This window comes from Pan paniscus, chromosome 1 (assembly GCF_029289425.2).
Source record: "Pan paniscus chromosome 1, NHGRI_mPanPan1-v2.0_pri, whole genome shotgun sequence".
NCBI classification, from domain to species: Eukaryota; Metazoa; Chordata; class Mammalia; order Primates; family Hominidae; genus Pan; species Pan paniscus.
Genome location: NC_073249.2, coordinates 63,527,231 through 63,548,249, shown reverse-complemented (window position 1 = coordinate 63,548,249; position 21,019 = coordinate 63,527,231). Strand labels below are relative to the sequence as shown.

At 37.1% G+C, this 21,019-nt stretch overlaps 1 protein-coding gene across 3 annotated transcripts in view; it reads left to right on the top strand.

The window, feature by feature from the left end:
• Window positions 1–18,531, top strand: part of HMCN1 (hemicentin 1) — a 462,896-nt gene extending 444,365 nt beyond the window's left edge. For 2 of the 3 annotated variants that reach the window (XM_003815598.5, XM_063598297.1), the window contains 5 exons: window positions 2,306–2,434; window positions 6,010–6,360; window positions 9,765–9,884; window positions 15,465–15,591; window positions 17,094–18,531. In XM_003815598.5, coding sequence (XP_003815646.4) covers window positions 2,306–2,434; window positions 6,010–6,360; window positions 9,765–9,884; window positions 15,465–15,591; window positions 17,094–17,460 — 1,094 coding nt within the window. In that variant the 3' untranslated portion in view covers window positions 17,461–18,531. The remainder of the gene's footprint in view (window positions 1–2,305; window positions 2,435–6,009; window positions 6,361–9,764; window positions 9,885–15,464; window positions 15,592–17,093) is intronic. The other variant, XM_063598296.1, reaches the window with a different exon arrangement.
• Window positions 18,532–21,019: the final 2,488 nt, after the last annotated feature.

The window sequence follows — 21,019 nt, the reverse complement described above, 5'->3', positions numbered from 1 at the left end:
CAAGTAAGGCATTAGAAGTGATTAGAGTAAATTTAAGCTAACAAGGAAATCTTTCTTTTTCCATAAGTACTCCCAACTTCTAGGATAATTGAGCTCCAGGTCCCAGGGTCATGGCTGTACCCGGAAATGGAAGCTCACTATGAAAACTTATGACCATTTCGAGCTCCCTTCAATTAAACATTTGGTTTACATAGTTTAATATCCACAAGCATTAATATTATCTCACATGATTTCTAATAGAAATTTAGCATATATGTTAAGAATTTCTTGGGGGAAAGAAAAATTATGTCTGTAGAGATTAAAATTCAAAATATAATTATTTTGGAGATGTATATTCCTTAAATATGAAATCCATGACCAGACAAATAAAATAAATAATTTGCCCAAAATTTACGCTTTGCCTGTCTAGTCTACATCAATGACCAGACACAAAGGTACATTATAGTTCTCCCTACATTTGTTCTGTGTATGTCTAGGCTGTACCAGCCTGGTTAGCAGAGCTAGCAACTGCAGGATTTACAAAAATAAAAGAGAGATACCATTCCCATTCTCATTCCTGCTAAAAAACACAGCAGAAAGAAATAATTTATGGGTTAAATTGGCCTACTCCACTACACCCCCTCCCCCCAAAAAAGCAAAGACCTATAATATGAGGAGAATGAAACACCATAAAGAGGAACAAATAAAATTCTACAGGAATACCCAAGAGAGTGACTGTATCCAGTAGGAGTCACTATGAAGGAGGTCATGGAAATGATCACATTTAAATATAGGTTGGGTTGTTACTAGATGGAGATGACAGAAAAAGGAAAGCAAGAAAGCCTTGTATAAGGGAGAAAGAGCTGAACTTAGGCATAAAGTGTTAAAATTCATTGTTCCTTCTTGACAGCTATCTAACCTTGGACAAGTCTTATGATTACACAGAAATTTGATTTTAAGTTTCTCATTGTAAAAATAGCACAGTTTTTCTTTTAAAAAATCAATTATAAAATATTAATAAAATTATCGTATCTTGGATTTGTTTCAGAACAATATGATAGGAGTGGGGGATAGATATAGATGAAGGAATATTGGCCGTTTGCTGATAGTTGTTAAGTTCATGGTGGTTTAGTATAATTTAAAAAAACAACAACTGGTGATGGGAGTTGAAGTATCAGATTTCAAAGACTTGTTTCAGCTCTTACACTATAGATATAGGTCAATACTTTCCTTACCATTTAAGAGTAGCAGCCAACTCGGTCAGGAGTTTGAGACCAGCCTGGCCAGCATGGTGGAACCTCATCTCTACTAAAAATACAAAAATTAGCTGGGCATGGTGGCGCATGCCTATAGTCCCAGCTACTCTGGGGGCTGAGGTGGGAGGATCGTTTGAACCCAGCAGGCAGAGGTTGCAGTAAGCTAAGATCATGCCACTGCACTCCAGCCTGGATGACAGAGCGAGACTCCATCTCAAAAAAAAAAAAAAAGTAGCAGCCAACTCAGAGCATCATGTACAGTTACATGCAACTGTAAATATTTTTCAGAATATTGGCCCTAATTATGTATAAGCTTAACTAGACATGAGTTGAAAGATCAGAAACTTTTTAAGAAGCTACAGCAAAAATCTAGCTAAGTGGGAATGGAAATGTGGAGATATGTGGTTTTGATTGAAGGAAATAGAACTACCCAATCTTGGCAACTGAGAGAATAAGTTAAAGATGACTGACCATTGTACTTTGTATATAGCAAATGTTCAAACTAATATTATTACTAGAAACTCTTTTAAAAGAAATGCTTTTCCATAGCAGGAATACAGAACATAATTTATCATTTAAAGCTTGATGGACTTGAAACACAGGCCTGCTGTTATCACAAATAGGGGAGTAAGGTTAAGGCATTGAGGGTGTGCTGGGTTTGAACTAGTGGTAAAACAAAGAGAGATGGGGATGTCCAGCTAGCAGCTAGAAACATGGGACTGTAGATCAGAAGCAATGTAGCACTATTGCTCTCAATCTGCCTAAACTCTAATCACTTGTATAAATAAGATGGCAAAAGGAGGAAGGGATATAGAGAAGGAGAAAAAAAGAAATCTGTGAATAAAACTCTCTCCATAATAGGGAGCAGGAGGAGGAAAAGCAGCCATTTAATAAGTGGCAGAGCTGGGACTTGAACCCAGGTTTTCTGATTCCAAGTTGTAAGCTGGTATGATCTCAACCACTTGGTGAGAAATGCAACCTTCGGCAATTCTACAGAATGCTGACTTTAAATACAATGACTTTGGGTTTGAAAGAGGAAATGTTACTTCTTATTGCCTCCATGTCTGTAGATATTGATGAATGTAAAGATGGGACCCATCAGTGCAGATATAACCAGATATGTGAGAATACAAGAGGCAGCTATCGTTGTGTATGCCCAAGAGGTTATCGGTCTCAAGGAGTTGGAAGACCCTGCATGGGTAAGTAAATAGGAACTTGTTGAGCAATAAAGCTACTGATGTAGTTACCTAGCCTTACCAACTCGCTTAGGGCCACTTTCTCTATCCTCAAATGGTCTCTTGTTACAATAATAAGGTATGTGAATTGATTTACGTCATTCAACACAATTTGGATACTTCTTCAGAGACTTTATATTGAGCTCAATTTACACTGACGTTTCAAGTAATAATAATCACTTACTCTGTGCTTGCTATACACCACACATATCAAAGTGAGGTTCTGATATAATTGCCATCACAACTTAATTATCAAGATTATCTCATTGATTATATCTCTATGTACATGACATAAATGTTTGCATAGATACATTTTATTTGAGCATGAAGTATATTTGTATGTAGTATGAAAGTTTAGGTGTGAGGTATTAAAATAGGGACACACAATTTAAATAAATGGATAATTACTTTATCATATATTTAATGCTTACTGTGTGCTGTTCCCTTTGCTAAAAATATCTCATTTCTCCCCAGTTGCCTGTTTGTTTTCATCTTAGTTATATTTGAATATGAAGGCAAATAGAAAATATCTGTAAGATAACCACATACTTTTGGTAAAAATTAATGCATTTATAATCAAGAAACTGATCTATCAAATTGTAGTCTTCCTTAGAATATTCAATTGCACTAAAATAATGTTGTGGGCTTTTAAATACTAGCTTCTGGGTTTCATGCTATGCTTTTCAAATTGGTTGCCTTCTTGTCTACTTAATGATTATTTATAGCAAATTCTCCCAAAAAGACTTAGCTCTGTCTTTGTGCAATCCCTAGCATAGTATTTTGTATGTACCAAATGTTCAAACTAATACCATTACTAGAAACTCTTTTAAAAGAAAATGCTTTTTAATAACAGGAATACAGAGCATCATTTTAGTCTTCTATTTAGATATTATCATTTATATATAGTTTAACATCTTGATCAGCCATAACTGTGACTTTTCAGAATGAAATAGTTGTATTTATTCACCAATTTGGCCACCAGCTGGATCTCAGACATTGTGCTAGGGAATAAAACAAGGAAGAATGCAGAACCATTGCCTCAATAAAAAATGGCTGGGCACTGTGCTTCACGCCTGTAATCCCAGCTACTCAGCAGGCTGAGACAAGACAATCTCTTGATGTGGAGGTTGCAGTGAGCCGAGATTGCATCACTGCACTCCAGCCTGGACAATAAGAGTGAAACTATGTCTCAAAAAAAAAAAAAAAAACAAAGAAAAGAAAGAAAGAAAGAAAAGAGTTAAAGAAACTGTCTCAAAAAAAGAGAAAGGAGTTAAAGTATTAATTTTTACCTACTAAAATAGTTTTTAAAGCAAAATTTACTATTTTATTCTACCTTCCTGTATTGTTTTCTTTCATGCCACTGTGGTAATGAATTAAACAATTTGGTTTTCATTCCCTTTTCCAATTTATAGGAAGAATTGCAAGTACAGATTCCATGTGTTGACCTAACAATAGAAAGAAAATAACTTTTTAAAATTTTATGTGTTTGGTGAGTTTATATCTTAGTAAGAACTGATTCTATGTCCTTGTTTCCTTGATTTTAATCTGTTGGGGGAAAATGTGCTTGGCTCGTTCATTAATTCAAAATTATTAATTCAGAAAATAAAATTTTAAAGTCTGTAGTTTTGCCAGTATTCCTACCTCTAAAACTTATAATGGTATGGAAGATTAGAGACACTAGTTACCAATATTATAACTAAATACAAACTAGAGATGTGATTTCATTTCTGCTTCTGCTGATAGAATTAAGATCTACATTAGCTTTTGAACTCTGGTTTTCGTGTATTTAAGACTACATATTCCCATATGATCTTTTTTGTTTCTACTGTTCACGGCTTGATTTGGCACATGATATCAAACCCATTCCTTCATTAATTCAACAAATGTTTATTGAGCACCTACTTTGTGTTGGATGATGTTCTAGGTTGTGGGAATACATCGCTAAACAGGGCAGACCAGGTCTCTGTCCTCGTGGAGTTTACCTTCCAGGGAGAGAAAGAAGAATCACAAAACAAATATACAATTTCAGATAGTGATAAGCACTTTAAGGAAACATAAAACAGGAGAAAGAGAGACCCAGATTGGGGTGGTAGCACTGTGATCCAGGCAGCCTCTCTGAGAGACTGGACAAAAGGAAAGAGCAGGCCACGTGTGGTGGCTCACGCCTGTAATCCCAGCACTCTGGGAGGTCAAGGCAGGTGGATCACGAGGTCAGGAGATCAAGACCATCCTGGCTAACACAGTGAAACCCTGTCTCTGTCAAAAATATAAAAAAGATTAGCTGGGCGTGGTGGCACACGCCTGTAGTTCCAGCTACTTGGGAGGCTGAGACAGGAGAATCCCTTGAACCCAGGAGGCAGGGGTTGCAGTGGGCCGAGATCATGCCACTGCACTCCAGCCTGGGCAACAGAGCAACTCCATCTCAAAAAAAAAAAAAAAAAAAAAGAGAGAGCAGCCACGATGGGAAGGTCTGAGCGAGTGTATTTCAGGCTGAGGAGAAGCCAGGGCAATGTCATTCAGAAAAGAATGCACTGACCATAATCAAGGAAGAACCAAGGGGTCAGGCTGTTGGAGCAAAGGTAGGCAGAGGGTAAGGAGGATAAAGAGCCCATAATAAAGAATGTGATGGGAAAACATGAAAGGTCTTGGGCAGACAAGCAATATGATATGGTTTACATTTGGAAAAGATCACTCTGGCTGCTATGTGGAGAATTAGGAGGGCAAAGATGCTTGCAGAAAGACCAAGTCATTTAAATAAAAATTTTAAACATAAAAGTAGTTACTTTTTTAAAATTACATGTGGACATATTAGAAAGCTTCCAACATTGTAAACCAGTAGAAAAATCTGAATTCCATCTGAAATATTTGTCAAAAGAGAAAAAACAAGAGAGAAATTTCCCAAATGTACACGTATGATTGTATTAAGAGGTACTATCTTGAGACTTTTTTATAAGTGAAGTTTGATGAAAATTATATTCATTTGTGATTCCACACTCTCTTGTACCTTTTTTTTTTCCAGAGGAAGATACACACATTTTAACAATTTAAGATGTCTCTGCCTAGTTGAACTAAGAAAGCTTAGTATAGTATTTCTAAGATTTAAAATCTTAATGTTACTCTTAGAATTACACGTAAAAATGTATACCAAAGTAGCTTAAACTGATCAAGGAGACAAGGCTGAAAACAGAGCTCCCTAGGTCTTAAGGCCATCATAAGTGAGTCAAAGGGGTATGAATTTACAGAACTAGTGTGTCTTGTTTTCTGAGCCACTTGCTTCAATGTGAATGTTCAAATAAAATGTGTGCATATAATATAGTATTTAGGGGGAGATTTGCAGAATCTGTCCTATGTTCATAACTGAATGATTAAAGCTTTCTCAAAAGTTCACAACAGTTGAGGAGAAATTACTGTATGCCTGGCTTTGGAGGGTAACAATGTCTTCAGTTTGTTTCACAGACTCATTCTTTATTCCTGTGTTTTGTGTGTGTATGTATGTGTCTTTTTTTTTCTCTCTTTTTTATATCATGGCATACGAGCAGACATTAATGAATGTGAACAAGTGCCTAAACCTTGTGCACATCAGTGCTCCAACACCCCCGGCAGCTTCAAGTGTATCTGTCCACCAGGACAACATTTATTAGGGGACGGGAAATCTTGCGCTGGATTGGAGAGGCTGCCAAATTATGGCACTCAATACAGTAGCTATAACCTTGCACGGTTCTCCCCTGTGAGAAACAACTATCAACCTCAACAGCATTACAGACAGTACTCACATCTCTACAGCTCCTACTCAGAGTATAGAAACAGCAGAACATCTCTCTCCAGGACTAGAAGGACTATTAGGAAAACTTGCCCTGAAGGCTCTGAGGCAAGCCATGACACATGTGTAGGTAAATGTCAGCCATATTACATTTCCTTTCTGTGGGCTCTCTTACTGATCAGAGTCAAAGTATGTGTACAGCACCTGTGATTGTTTGAGTGCAGTGAACTACATCTGATCTCAAGTTCGGAATGACTCAAAATTTCAAGACATTTATTTTGGCACCTAAAACTATTACAGACTTGAGTCAAGTGAATTATGGATTTACATGTGGGCATTCTAATAATTTATTGTGTTATAGTAAGTTTTTTTTGGTCACCCTGAAGGTGTTACTAAACTTAATACTAAATAGAAATAAATTTCAGTGGCATCCAGAATATAGTTCATTTAAAAGAGGATGTAAATATTGCCACATAACGTAATGCCATCAGATTATGGCCACATCAGATTGATGGAAAAGCAGTGGTTTAAAAGTGAAAGTTTCAGCTTCTCGGTCGACTGCTTGTTCTGTATAACAACCAACATCCCATTGACTGTTGCTCCACAGTCCTCGTGGAATTGCTGTTTGATTATTGTGTATGTTTGTATGTCACTGAAAAGATAATATGAGTTGGGACAAAATTAAGTCGCTTCTATCACTCTGAAATATGTGCTTGCAGTATCTTTATCTAAATTCACAAGTCTATAATTTCATTTGTTTGCAAAAGTGAAGTATAATTTCCAACTTAAGAATTGAGACCTTGTTTTCAGTCAAGTTGCAAACATTACCATCTGTCACTCATTTAACTCAATTTTCTGTGAATATCTACAATTAGCATGTCATTGACCTACTCAAGGGGAATTAGCAAGCAGGAATTAGTTTTACTATTTGTTAGCTGGAAAAAATAAGCAAAGAAAGAACATGGGGGGAAGTAAAGAGGGAGGGAAGAAACAAATTCTGTTTAAATTCAAAGCCCACTATGCCAGCCTCATTTTCTTACATTTATGGAAAGCATTCTACACTTTGCTTACTCTCTTAACTATGCTTTTTGCTAAACATTTTTTAAACATTTCTTCTCCTTCTATCTTCATTTTTTTTTGTTTCTTTTTCTACCCTTGCCCAAGCCCTGTTACTGCATTATTATCTTCTCAGATGGACTTCTTGGTCAACCTTAGGTGGATTCATCTTCCCATACCATCTCTACTCAGTTGGACCCTCAGTCCCTCTGGACACTCAAACTTTACCCTTTGCTTTTTAGGTTCATATTTTTTCCAGCACTTTTCTGTCTTTTTTACCCTGATGTACCTGCAGCTTAATATAAGGGATATGGAAACTTCTCCCTTGTGATTAGCTTACCAGAATTGTTGACGGTGCTCATTTCTTCTACCACCAAACATTAATGCATTAACAATTCTCTACATTTTGTCCCATGTGGTCAAATACTGTTTAATTGCTAAATATGTGGACTCCAGTATTCTTGCTAGTATATTAAACAACACTGTCAATCTGCTACAAACTGTTCTGAGTTTTGGGAAATTTTATGCCCACAATTTTGATCTGACTCTTCATTAAAGTTGTTCACTATTCTCTTATTGACAGAATTAACATCTCATATTTTGTCTTTCAAAGTTTCTTCCAAATAGTCATCCCCACTAGAGGGTTTTCACAGCCTAGGTAATAGGTTACCATCCCATTCTTAACCTTCATTTTAGACAAGCACTTTCTTTTGTTCTACCCTTTACTTTCCTGCCCAAAAATCTGTGTTATGAAAAATAAATTAAGCCACACCCTCCACACTATACACCATTAGCTGGTTTCTTCCAAATTATCAGAAGGTCCAAGTTATTTTAAGAAAGCTTCCTGATTAATAACCCACTTCTCTACTTCTTCATCACTATCTATGGCTGCAGTTTCATCATAGTAGAGTCTTATAAATGTTTTCTGTCTTCCGCTTATGTTAAACCAATGTTATGTTATCACAATCGTCTTCCTCAGACAGTCATCTGCTATTTGAGGCAGCCACTATTTCACAGTAAGGGTCAATCTTGGAGAATCTAAAGTAAAAATTTATAGCTAGTCCATTACTGGATATTTAAGTTTCTTTGGGGGCAATTCATAGGCTTAAACATTTCTTAAAATATGGTATTTTATAGTATTGGGACTAATGAAGAAATATACAGTAAGACTGCCTACAGCTTTGGTATTACACAACAAGACCAACTTGCAATAAGCACCAAATGCTTTTAATGAACTATCTGGGACAGACAAGTTATAAAAGATTCAAATTAACACTATGAAATCTTGTTAGACTTGGGCTGAAGTTTAGTTTTTGAAGAAATTGATTCCAAAGCATAACAGGAAAAATGACCATTGCATTGCTTCTGAATGCAGCAATCACACTTGGGGGTAGTGTAAAATTCATGCTTGGGAAAGCTCTGTGCTAACAACTTGGAGTTCAACATCATTTACATTTCTGTTATTTTAGGTTAAAGCTGATTTTAAAGGAAAGAAGTAAAAACTCATGCAAGTCATAGAATCAACACTTTGGTTAACTAGTCTTCCACTGGTTGGTGTATGCTCAGAGACTATGAGCAAATTTTAATTTTAGTTAAAGCAAAACACCACTGGGACAAGAAATCTTCAGCCTCCCAAATCACATACTTTATCCTTAAAGCAAATATCAATTAATTTTGAATTATAATCTATTCTCACCCTCCTTTTTTTGCCATTTTCATGGCTTTGTTTAATAATAGCAGATAGCCCTTTATAGACTACTTTCCCACATATTACTGTATATGAACCTTTCAACAAAACTGTGAAGTAGGGCAGATGGTCTCAAGTGTCCCTTTTAACAGAAGAATAAATGAGATCTTGAGAAGTTAAATGGCCTGCCAAAGGTAACACAACTATATATGTATGTACTTGTGATTAGTACGTTTGGATTGTATAAAAAAAGAGTATTTTTGTCACAAAAATAAAAAACATTTCCATGTGATATCTGTGTATGGGAAAGCTATGCATGAGTGGGGCTGCAGGGAGAGAGAAAGAGAGCCAAAGTTTAAATACAATAAAAACAAATAGTCCTTTTTGCAAGTAATCTCAACAGGAATATTGTATTTCAGGTAATTTCTACTATTCCTTAAAGAGTTTCATATTTTGGTGGTTTAGGATCCTGTCTACATTTGTTTCCTCTGTCATGTCACTCTTACTTAAGTAATATAAAAATTGACCCGTTTGGGACTTCAGCATATATGTGCTTACACAAAGAAATGTCCATAATTTGTAATATAGTACTGTGTATATAGTACTATATTCAGTATTTTTATAACATAAAAGTATCTTCATAGAAAATAGCTCTGAGCATTTTTTAACACGAGTATAAAATCACCAAGAAGTTTTTCTAATGTATATCAACAACTTGATGAGAGTTGGCTCTGTCACAGTGTCTGCTTTTTTCTTGTGTAGTGATAACTCTCTGTCTTCTTCCTGAACAGATATTGATGAATGTGAAAATACAGATGCCTGCCAGCATGAGTGTAAGAATACCTTTGGAAGTTATCAGTGCATCTGCCCACCTGGCTATCAACTCACACACAATGGAAAGACATGCCAAGGTGAGAAAACATTGGGATGTTTATTGTTGCAAACTTGACTAAAAACCAACAGAGAGTGTGAGAAGTTTTTTTTGAATAATCATTCTCCTAGTGGCTTCCCCTTCTTACCCATTCCCGTGGGTCAGAATTATGTTCAGACATTGCTTTTGCAAGCAGGAGAAGCAATGGGAGAGGAAGCAAGCAAAGAAAATAGCTGAGAAACATTTTTGGTATGGTCTTACTAGAAGGAGCAAGAATGCCTAAGCCAGTTCATATTATATATTTTTAAAACTTAATGGGAATAGATCTCTTCAAACTTTTTTACAATTCCACTAAAATGGAAGTGAAAAATGAGAAGGTTACTCAGTAAATTTACTTCAGTGTTAGATATTATTTTATATGTTGTCCCTCTTATTAAACTTATTTTTAAAGTGATCAGTTTGGTAGTCAATTAAATGATTCATTCATTTGTTGAGTCTACATTGATGTGGAACAATTATGTGCTAGCATTGCAGGATTTAAACAGATAAATAAGATAGAGTCTTCCCCTTTAAGAGTTTACAGTCTAGTGGAGACAGACATGTAAATAAAACAAACAAAATATAGCTCATTGGTTTTCTAACAGAGTTTTGGGCAAGATATAGCAATGACAAAGAATAAAACATCAATCTCAGTGGTTCCCTTTTTACACAAAAATGTGAAAGGAGCATTGTAATTTGGTAAAGTTGATTATATTGCAACATGTACTTATATTAAGGAGAAATAAGAACTTGTATAGCTCTTTAAAATCTTCTAAGAAACCCTTGAATTTTGTAGACAAAATCTAGGAGTATTATGTGGGTCTTAATAAGCTTTTGAATTGTATTAATTTGTGTCATGGAAAATTATATCCTTTTGTAAAGTATAGCAAATAAAAGCTCCAAAAGAGTGCTTTATCAGCAGCAATCAAATTTAGATTGAATTTTTTTCTCTTTATGGGATTCACAAAAGACTCGCTGCAATGCAGCTTATGGAAAATGGGTTCCAGGAGGCAAAACCAAGATGGACAATGGCTTCACCCTAGTTACCGTGAACACTGCCACCTCATCCCACACCACCCTACCCCACCCATTCACTCATTCACACTCCCTGAGGGCCCCCACTGGGTCATGTGGGCCGGAGATGAAACATGAAGTTGAGTAATAACTTTCGCTTTGGGCCATCAGTCACCAAATATTTCTTAAGAACCTACCCCATGCAGAGAGTTTTACTCAGATTTAAAGTACTGGAATAATTTATTTAATCATATTGTTACCTTTTTCCAAAGCAACTGTTATTTCACTTTAATCAGCAGTATAAATATGTCAAGGGCAATAATTTGCACCCATTCTAATGGGCACCCATTAGATAATTTGTACCCATTCTAAAACTAATTATCAGAGTGATTATGTGAGCCTTAATGTCCTAGAATAATCAAGAGCAGAGGTAGGACTTGACCTCAGATCTATATGTCTAGAATAGTCCTTTGTCTCCTGGGATGCTGTGAGCACCAGGAGCATTGCACTGAGGCAGCAGGATGGGGTGAGGGCACTTTGTCCAGATATTACCACTTTTCCCCAGTTCTTCAACCCAAGAGTCTTCCTGAAGGAGTGGCGATGCCCACACTAAAACCACACCCCCTCCAGGTACCCCAGGCACCAAGGAAGGCAACAGGGCAGATACCGAAGCATTTGGAATAACCACTCAAAACACACAACCCCTTAGCCAGATTTTATTCTCATTAGAGAATTTTTCTCCCTTTCTAAATTGTGCCAGTTTATTTTTTTAATTGCCTTTGTCACTCATTTAGTTCAAAACGTTCTTCAGCTTTCAGTTGTGCTACAGAGAGTGGAAAATGACGTGGACAAATCAGAAACAGGTGTCACTTGAAATGTCTGCAATTTAAATGGGTTACATATTTTTGTGGTTTTAAAAAGACTTGAGAGAAAACAATTATGCCTTTTTCTTTGCCCTGAAGAATAACTTGCATTCTTTTTATAGTTTTAGAAAGTGTTTGAGGCATTTATAAGGAACCAAAGACTGCTTTTTATTTGCATATGATTTTTTGAAAGATTTAGAAATTACTGATACAAACGTCAATAATAAAAGGGAAATTAAAGTGAATTTGACATTGAACAAGGACAGACACTCTAGTCAAAAGTGAAAGTCACTAGACTGCAAAATAAACAAAAAGCATGACCAATCAAGAATTGCCTAAGACGCAGAGAGGAGAAACTAAAGGACCCTTATGCTAATTTTATGCACCACTAATCTACTTCTAAAAATTTGGAAACATTCTATGAGCACTGCATTTAAAATAAGTGCTCTTCTTCATCCGTGTTTTAAAAATGCAATGCATGTTTATCAAGAATCTAAATTACTTATATTTTCTATAAGACAGATGTTTCAAGTATGTTTATCCTAAATTTTTTAGTATTCAGAAGCACTTGGTTAAATACATTCATATGTTCTAAAGCTGTTAATATAAAAATTTTCAGCTCATTTTGGGATTCTTTTCTTGTAGCAATATTTATGTTACAAAATACTTTCATTTCAATCATAATATTCTTATATTTAATAGAAACCAGACATCACATCATCCATGAACAGAAGACAACACAATTTCTACTTCTTTTTCTGTCTTCTTTTTTTTAAGAATAGTGAGTAGAGTAAATGAGTAGAGTGAGTGGATTCCTAGAGAGAATGCTTCACCCTGAGGAGAGGGTAATAGACCAGAGACGGAAGAGGGCCACCTGCCCAGCACCTCAGTACTTAGGAAAGCTTTTTAATAGAAAGTGTATATTTCTATATTAGATTCTGATATTTCTTTATAGATTCATATTTACCCAATGAAAATATAAGGTAACTACTAAATAACAACTTACTATGCACACTGATGTGCGTCCACCTTCTAGTCTCCACACCACCACTATCATGGACCCCTGCAGCCCACTGGCTTCATGTTTCTGCAAGAGTTCATGATGAAAATAAGATAAAATGTGGACAATGAATATGAAGAGAAATTTTTTTAATGCGAGAAGGAAGATAAGGCTAATTGAATTTCACATTTTTCTAGAAGGCTTTTCAAGTCACTGAGACAATCTTATTTTGTCAAGGAGATTAAGCCCTCCTGGCTGATAAAATCATAATTAGAAATTTTTTCACAGAGGCAGTAGGCAAGACTTCACTGAAAAAGTTTGTCCACACTGTGTTTCATTCCTGTAGGAAAGCTAATCCTAGTATAATACTAGTAATAGCATATTACATCATTGTCAGCACATATAACTAACTAAAAAGTTATTTACTCCATATCATTCTAACCCAGTATCTTTTTACTTTGTGGAGACTGTTATTGTTTTAAATAAATACTTACATTGTCTGTGGTTTCCTTAGAAAATGTTTGGATCCAAATCTAAAATGCTTATTTTTGTATCAAGTCCCAATATAAATACCATTATCCAACTACCAAATTATGTACTACTGTACAATGACATCGTAGTAACACTGTTCTTAGCACAGCTTCCATGATAGAAGTGCATTTGACCATCAGGACCCACCTGTGGAGAACCAATTTACTCCATTTAATTGTCATTTTTCCCTCTTGTATCTCAGGACCAATGCTATATGCAGCCAATTGACTTAGACTTTGAAAACCTTATACTTTACTCATACTTTAAAAAATTAACCACTAAAGTTTCTTATAAGTTGAAATAGTTGCAAAGGATGTGAATTCTGGCATTGTTATACAGATTGTTATGTTAATGTGTTCAAGCTTTAAATATATTTTCATGAAAACTTCAGAGCTTCAGATTTAACTCCCTCGGTTAAGGGAGGATGGCCACTATATAATTTGAAAGTCTGTATTCATTGTCAAATTAATCAGATCTACTGTCAGAAAAAGTCTAAGGTGATTTTTCTGTTCAAACAAAAATGTTAGTAGGTGTCCCCATGACAACCAACCCACTTCTGAAATCTAATTTAAAATAGAGAGCTAATGGGAGGCCGAGGTGGGTGGATCACCAAAGGTCAGGGGTTCAAGACCAGCCTGGCCAACATGGTGAAACCTCCTCTCTACTAAAAATACAAAAATTAGCCAGGCATGGTGACGCATGCCTGTAGTCCCAGCTACTCTGGAAGCTGAGGCAGGAGAATCACTTGAGCCCAGGAGGCGGAGCTTGCAATGAGCTGAGATTGCACCACTACACTCCAGCTTGGGCGACAGAGTGAGACTCCGTCTCAAAAAATAAAATGAAATAGAGAGCTAAGACCATTGGTTTGTGGCCATGATAAAATAAGGCCTGCCAGCCACCTCTATCAGTCTTTATTACCAATATTCTTACTCTCTGTTTATCCTCTGAGATTAGTTGCAATCTGTCTTTGTAAATCAGAAGGTTGGAAACAGGGAGACGGGAATAGAGACCTCCAGGCCATGAGATGTTCTCAGGCAAATTGACTTTAGAGAGGAGAATTACAGAAAATGAGAATATGGGAATTGATTCCCTGAAATATTCGCCTGCATTCATACTGCTAGAAAACATTTGTGTATCACCAGGGGAATGAGGATGCCCCAGTATGAAAACCATTGCTCTAAAATACCATTCTTACATTTGGGATCTTAAAATTCCTTAAGAATTGTGTTGAACTCCATGGACCCTCTTTCTTGAAAATCCAACCATCAATCAATCTCACATTCTCTGTCTCTGTCTCACACACACACACACACACGCACGTAGACATTTTCATTCACAGATCCCCTGATGCTCAAAAATAAACCCCAAATTAAGAGTGGTGGCTCAAAAACACTTTCAGGAAGCACTTAAGTGTGTTTCTACTTAACTTAGTGTAGAAAACAACAAAATAAACAGTATTTCATTTGCGTATTTTCCCCATACCATTAGCCTAAGGAGAGCATCCCACTACCATAACAACAGAGGATAGACTCAACACAGTCCAGATCAAGGTGAACTGCTCCATTCGATCAGCTTACATTGTGGTGCCTGGGCCACTCATTTGATCCTGCTTTGTTTGTCTCTCTCCTCAAGATCTGACTAGCCTGTACCATCTCTCCTGAATTTATAACTTGACTCCTTAGATATGAAAATATCTAAGACCCTATTTTCCACTCAACAATTTGACATTATAAAACAAAACACTCGGCAAGGATCACTCACATTTTAAGGAGATTATTCACTTTGCAAAAAATATTCACAAATATCCTTTAAATTTTGGCTTGTTCATAGTGCATTTAAAATATTTCTTGCTTTATAAAACTCAAATGCAAGGTATTCCCCAAATATAAAAAGCACCAGAGAGCTCTTAATATCTCCCCATCACTTTTAAAGCTCTCATTTTTTTTAATGTCCTTTCACATAAAGAAATATGTGCTCGAGGCAACCTGGGAAATAACCCCGCCAGGTGTCATGATCCCCATTTTGTGGTTAAAGAAGCTTAGGTATGACTAAGTTCATTCATGGGAGGAGAAGGCTAGCCCTCCACATTCTAGTCACACATCCACAGTGCCTGCTCTGATGGCCTTCTCTCACCCTCACTGCTGATGCTGCATGTTCCCTGTGCTGTCCCTAGATATCGATGAATGTCTGGAGCAGAATGTGCACTGTGGACCCAATCGCATGTGCTTCAACATGAGAGGAAGCTACCAGTGCATCGATACACCCTGTCCACCCAACTACCAACGTGATCCTGTTTCAGGGTATGTCTTGCCTTCTCATCCCAGACATGCTTTTGAAAATCCTTCCTCTCACTCCTTGACCAACATAAACTTTGTCTCTTGTCATGTGTAACTCACAGGAAGTCACTAACTCCAGGAAGATGTGGGGTTACAGTAAGTATTCTCTTCAATGAATGGGCAAGAAATGAGCTCATCCTGCAGCAGCCACTGCCACCCAAGCTCACTCTTGGCTGCCAGTGTTGCCTGGAGCAGTCTTCCCAGAATATAACATGTAACATGGTGGGTTCTGCCTCAGCAGCAAGTGTTTGATGGAGTGATAGAGCCTGCCTTTCTTTAAAGTTTTTCATTTCTGTTGTGTTGCCTCAGGGTGGTAAGGGCTCTGCACACTTAGAGCCCACCATGAAGCATCTTTTCTGTTGCTTCACTGACTCACCGCTCCTTGAGAACGGAGATGAGTGAGGAATGAGTCAGTTGTCTGCCCGTTCATACATCATCTTGCTTACATTTCCTTCTGTCTGAAACAGGCTTTTCTGCATTCTGAATAAACTACCATTCTGTTTTCTCTCTCCCCTTCCAGAAATGTTGTACTCTATCCAGGTACCGAGTTAACAGAGTGATTGAAAACAAGTGATAATATTCCTCTTGGATAGGCCCTGCTAATAGGAAGGTGTTTCTGAAACCTTATACTGGCTGGAGCTCACTTTGTTTTCCTCTTGGTAATGCTTACCAAGTTACTGCAGCATAGTCAAGTGTGGACTGCCCAGAATCCACCAAAAACCTATCTGCAATTGGTCTGATGGGACATGGAATAGGAAGGAGAAAATTGAAAATACAGACTTAACAAAACCTCTAAAAATACTATTACTGAAGAATCCTATCTTCATAAAATGGTTCTCTGTGCATTTTTTTCCCTTCTTTATTACCATCGGTTTCTGGCAAACAATTTAAAAGTCATCATGACTCAAAAAGCAGTCAGTGTGCACTCTGGTAAAAGAAAATAAAGCTTTTTAATCTACAATAATGTGAACGACAATTACAAAAGAAGTACCCCTTTCTCACCAGAAATCCTAATTGACCTTTTATTATTTTTAGAAAAAATGTCAATATATTTTGTTTCACCTTTTAAACAGTGTTAGGATACTATATAATTAAAAAGTAGCTTGTATTCCTCTTTAAGAAGTACTTGTTTCCAATATATATGCAGAAGCTCTTGTATCCAAAACTGACTTTTCATTTTAAAGAAAATACTCTTGTGGCATTCATACTTACTTCAATGGCTCAGACACTTCTGCTTTTAATGGAGCTGCAAGATACATATTTGACTTCACACCAGCATCTTCTCCTAGTCATCTGGTGTCTGGTTTGAGTTAGTGACACAGAAGACGACTGAGTCTTACCGCTTTTACAGCCAGGCTGCCTCCTGCATGCAGTGCCTAAAATTTGTCATGGATCATGATCACCTATATCATGCCTCCTCCTGCTTCCAGATAACTATGTGTATTTGATATGTTTGTTGTCCTTAGGTTCTGCCTCAAGAACTGTCCACCCAATGATTTGGAATGTGCCTTGAGCCCATATGCCTTGGAATACAAACTCGTCTCCCTCCCATTTGGAATAGCCACCAATCAAGATTTAATCCGGCTGGTTGCATACACACAGGATGGAGTGATGCATCCCAGGACAACTTTCCTCATGGTAGATGAGGAACAGACTGTTCCTTTTGCCTTGAGGGATGAAAACCTGAAAGGAGTGGTGTATACAACACGACCACTACGAGAAGCAGAGACCTACCGCATGAGGGTCCGAGCCTCATCCTACAGTGCCAATGGGACCATTGAATATCAGACCACATTCATAGTTTATATAGCTGTGTCCGCCTATCCATACTAAGGAACTCTCCAAAGCCTATTCCACATATTTAAACCGCATTAATCATGGCAATCAAGCCCCCTTCCAGATTACTGTCTCTTGAACAGTTGCAATCTTGGCAACTTGAAAATGGTGCTACACTCTGTTTTGTGTGCCTTCCTTGGTAGTTCTGAGGTATTTTCATGATCCCACCATGGTCATATCTTGAAGTATGGTCTAGAAAAGTCCCTTATTATTTTATTTATTACACTGGAGCAGTTACTTCCCAAAGATTATTCTGAACATCTAACAGGACATATCAGTGATGGTTTACAGTAGTGTAGTACCTAAGATCATTTTCCTGAAAGCCAAACCAAACAACGAAAAACAAAAACAACTAATTCAGAATCAAATAGAGTTTTTGAGCATTTGACTATTTTTAGAATCATAAAATTAGTTACTAAGTATTTTGATCAAAGCTTATAAAATAACTTACGGAGATTTTTGTAAGTATTGATACATTATAATAGGACTTGCCTATTTTCATTTTTAAGAAGAAAAACACCACTCATTTTTTAAAATATAGTACAGCTACTATAAGGCTTGTTTGATCCCAAATGGTGCTTATCTTGATTGAACATTCAGAACAAGGATATTATTTTCAGTGATTTTGTGAGATCAGCTGAACCACTTATGATAATAATAATAATAAAGATCGCTTTGCCCTCACGACAGTTGTACATGGCATGGAACTTTTAACATTTTAATATAAACTTTCATCCAGTTAGCTTCATAACTTTTACGTTCCAGAATTTTGTTTATTTTCCTGTCAATGAAAGCAATTTTTAAAGATACCAGTGGGACAGGTTTGGTTTTTTAAAAATCTCATGTGTTCAAATTAACATAAATATTACACGTCAATACACTGTACATGGTGGTAATAGACTCTAAGCAATTGCCAAGATGTATTCTATTTTTATGAAGTGTATATATATTACCTTAGTGTGCATTTTCTATATAATATCTTGATGGACTCTTTTATAAAATTATTTTATAAAAAACAATGTTACACTAAAATCAGCCTAAATAAATTTTCACAACTTTGTTTCATAACCTTTTGAAGAACCTAAAATTCGTTTCCTTGCAGCTAAAACAGGGATTAAATTTAAAGTCATACACATAAACAGACACACAATCATGAGATCCCTTGAGAGAGAGGTAGTATTACTCACATTGTACAGTCAGGATCCTAGGACAGAGGTAACTTATGTAACTTCCTTAAGACAGGACAGCTAGTGAGTGGCAGAAATGTCCTACCTTCCCTGTCATGACTCCCACTGTATGAGTTTTTTCATCTACCTAAACAGCATTTTTTATATCTTATCTCAAGTGAATTCATCTTGTGTGATATTAAACTAGTGAAGGCCTAATTGTGACCTATGATTGAAGGATTTTTAACCTAGAAACACGTTATTCAAAGAAACCTGGAAAAAAATATCCACTCCATAGTCCAGCTGTCAAGGCAGGTGATTGACTAAAACAGTGTTTACCAAAGACTGTTCTACAGAATACTAGTCTAGTGCAGGTGTTTTTAGTCACAAGCATTCTATGATCAAACAAGTTTGAAAAATACTGCATAACATATCCTCCTATTAAAGATTATCTATCAACACTAACAAAGAAATTTTAGAAGTTCAGCAGTGAACAGGATGAATTTATTCAAGCCAACATTTTCTGAAAGATTTAATCCCAAATCTTTTTTCCCTAATACATTATCTCACTGAACACTTGGGGAAATGCTGATGTAATACAGTCAAGACGTCTGCTTCATGCCTAAATCCTTAGAAAGGACATTTTTATAACTAAGCACTTTGGTAAACAACTCCAACACCTGACCCTGATCATTGAGCTTCTTTCCAAAATTAAACCACATTAGTTTTGCTCATTTCCTCTGTCCAATATTCTACAAGCATAGAAATTGATAGGACAGTGACCAGACACGAGCTACTGCATAGTCATTAGTAGGAACAAACTTCTGGTTACTACAGTATTTGATTTGGAAATTCCTATTTGGGGAGCCAGAAGATCCAGCCAGAGTCTTGACTTTAACCAAGTACTTCTGACAACATTTCCTTGAAATTTATCTTAAGCATGCCAGTGGTTGAGCAGAGGTAGGCAATGAGATCAATCACCAACCCTGAAAGTTCCCTTAGGATACACGGCAGGGTGGGGAAACCCTCCTTCATGACATCTAGCAGAGCTGCGAGGAGCAAACCTCCATCTTGTATATTGCTATGACAGTCCTCTGAGCCTGCAAATTCCACAGATACCCTAGATAGGATGACTAGCAGAAAGGGGAAGGTCTCCAAAGGAAGGAAACTAAGAGAGCAAATGAGAGATCTAATGGGTAATCTTTGACTCACATACATTCAATCCCTTATACGCCAAATGAAGTCTACCTACAGTATAATTACTTAATCTGATATTAACCTAAACAGAAGTGTGATCTACACCAACAGTCAACAAACTTTTTTCTATGAAGATACAGACAGTAAATATCTTAGGCCCTTTAAGCCATGTGGTCTCTGTGGCTACTACTCAAGTCTGCTGTTTAGCATGAGAGCAGCCGTGGATGGCACATAAACATGTGCTCCAGTAACACTTTATTTACAAAATCTGGCTGGATTTAGCCAGCAGGTCATAGTTTACCTCTGATCTACAAACTGGGTATAAATCTTTTTATCATTCACAACAGCCCAATCTGAGCTCAGAGCACACATGATAATCAAGGCTCTGACCAGTTTTGTAGTAGGCTGCTGGCCTCAGCACGTGCAAGCCTTCCACATCTCTAAAACCTGTTCTCTTGCTTTACATTAACCCAGCTGCAGACTTAGCTGTTAGGCTGGCAGTCATATCCAAGCCCCACTCTCCCTTCATAAATGCACACATGCACACAGGAGCATGCTTTTCAGGGTAGGATAACAGCACATTTACCAGAACTTACCATTTCACATTTCAGTTCATCTGAGTGAGCCAGGTAGGCCAAAGATTGACACTCCTAAAATACAGATCCATTTGTCCAGCTGGTTACCTGACATTTTCACTTGGCTCCTTAACTAACTCACTCAGACTTACACATCCAGCATATGGTTGATCCAAACCCCAACCACATATCTCCTGCTCTCTAGCAGCTGTCTAGTTGCAGTGGGCATGTGACTCCATTCTGTCCAATAAGATGTAAGCAGAAATCGCTTTAAAAGGGGTAGTCTTTGTGGCATACCAGTTTGGCCTGTGTTTTTCAATCTTTCCATACTCAGAATGTGGACAGAGATTTGCCAAGCATCTTGCAACAATGGGGCAACCACCCTGAGGATGAGAAGGGAGGAAGGGAGGGAGGGAGGGAGGGGAGGAGGAGGGGAGGGAGAAGGGAAGGATAAAGGAGGGGGAGGGGGTGCTGAAACCTTTTATATGACTTTGTTGAACCACTCTGCAGCACTGGAATAACTACCTCAGGACTTGTAATCGTTTGAGTCTAAAATCTCCTTACTTATTTAAACAATTATTTGTTGGACTGTCTCTATTTACAGCTGAATACCTGAAT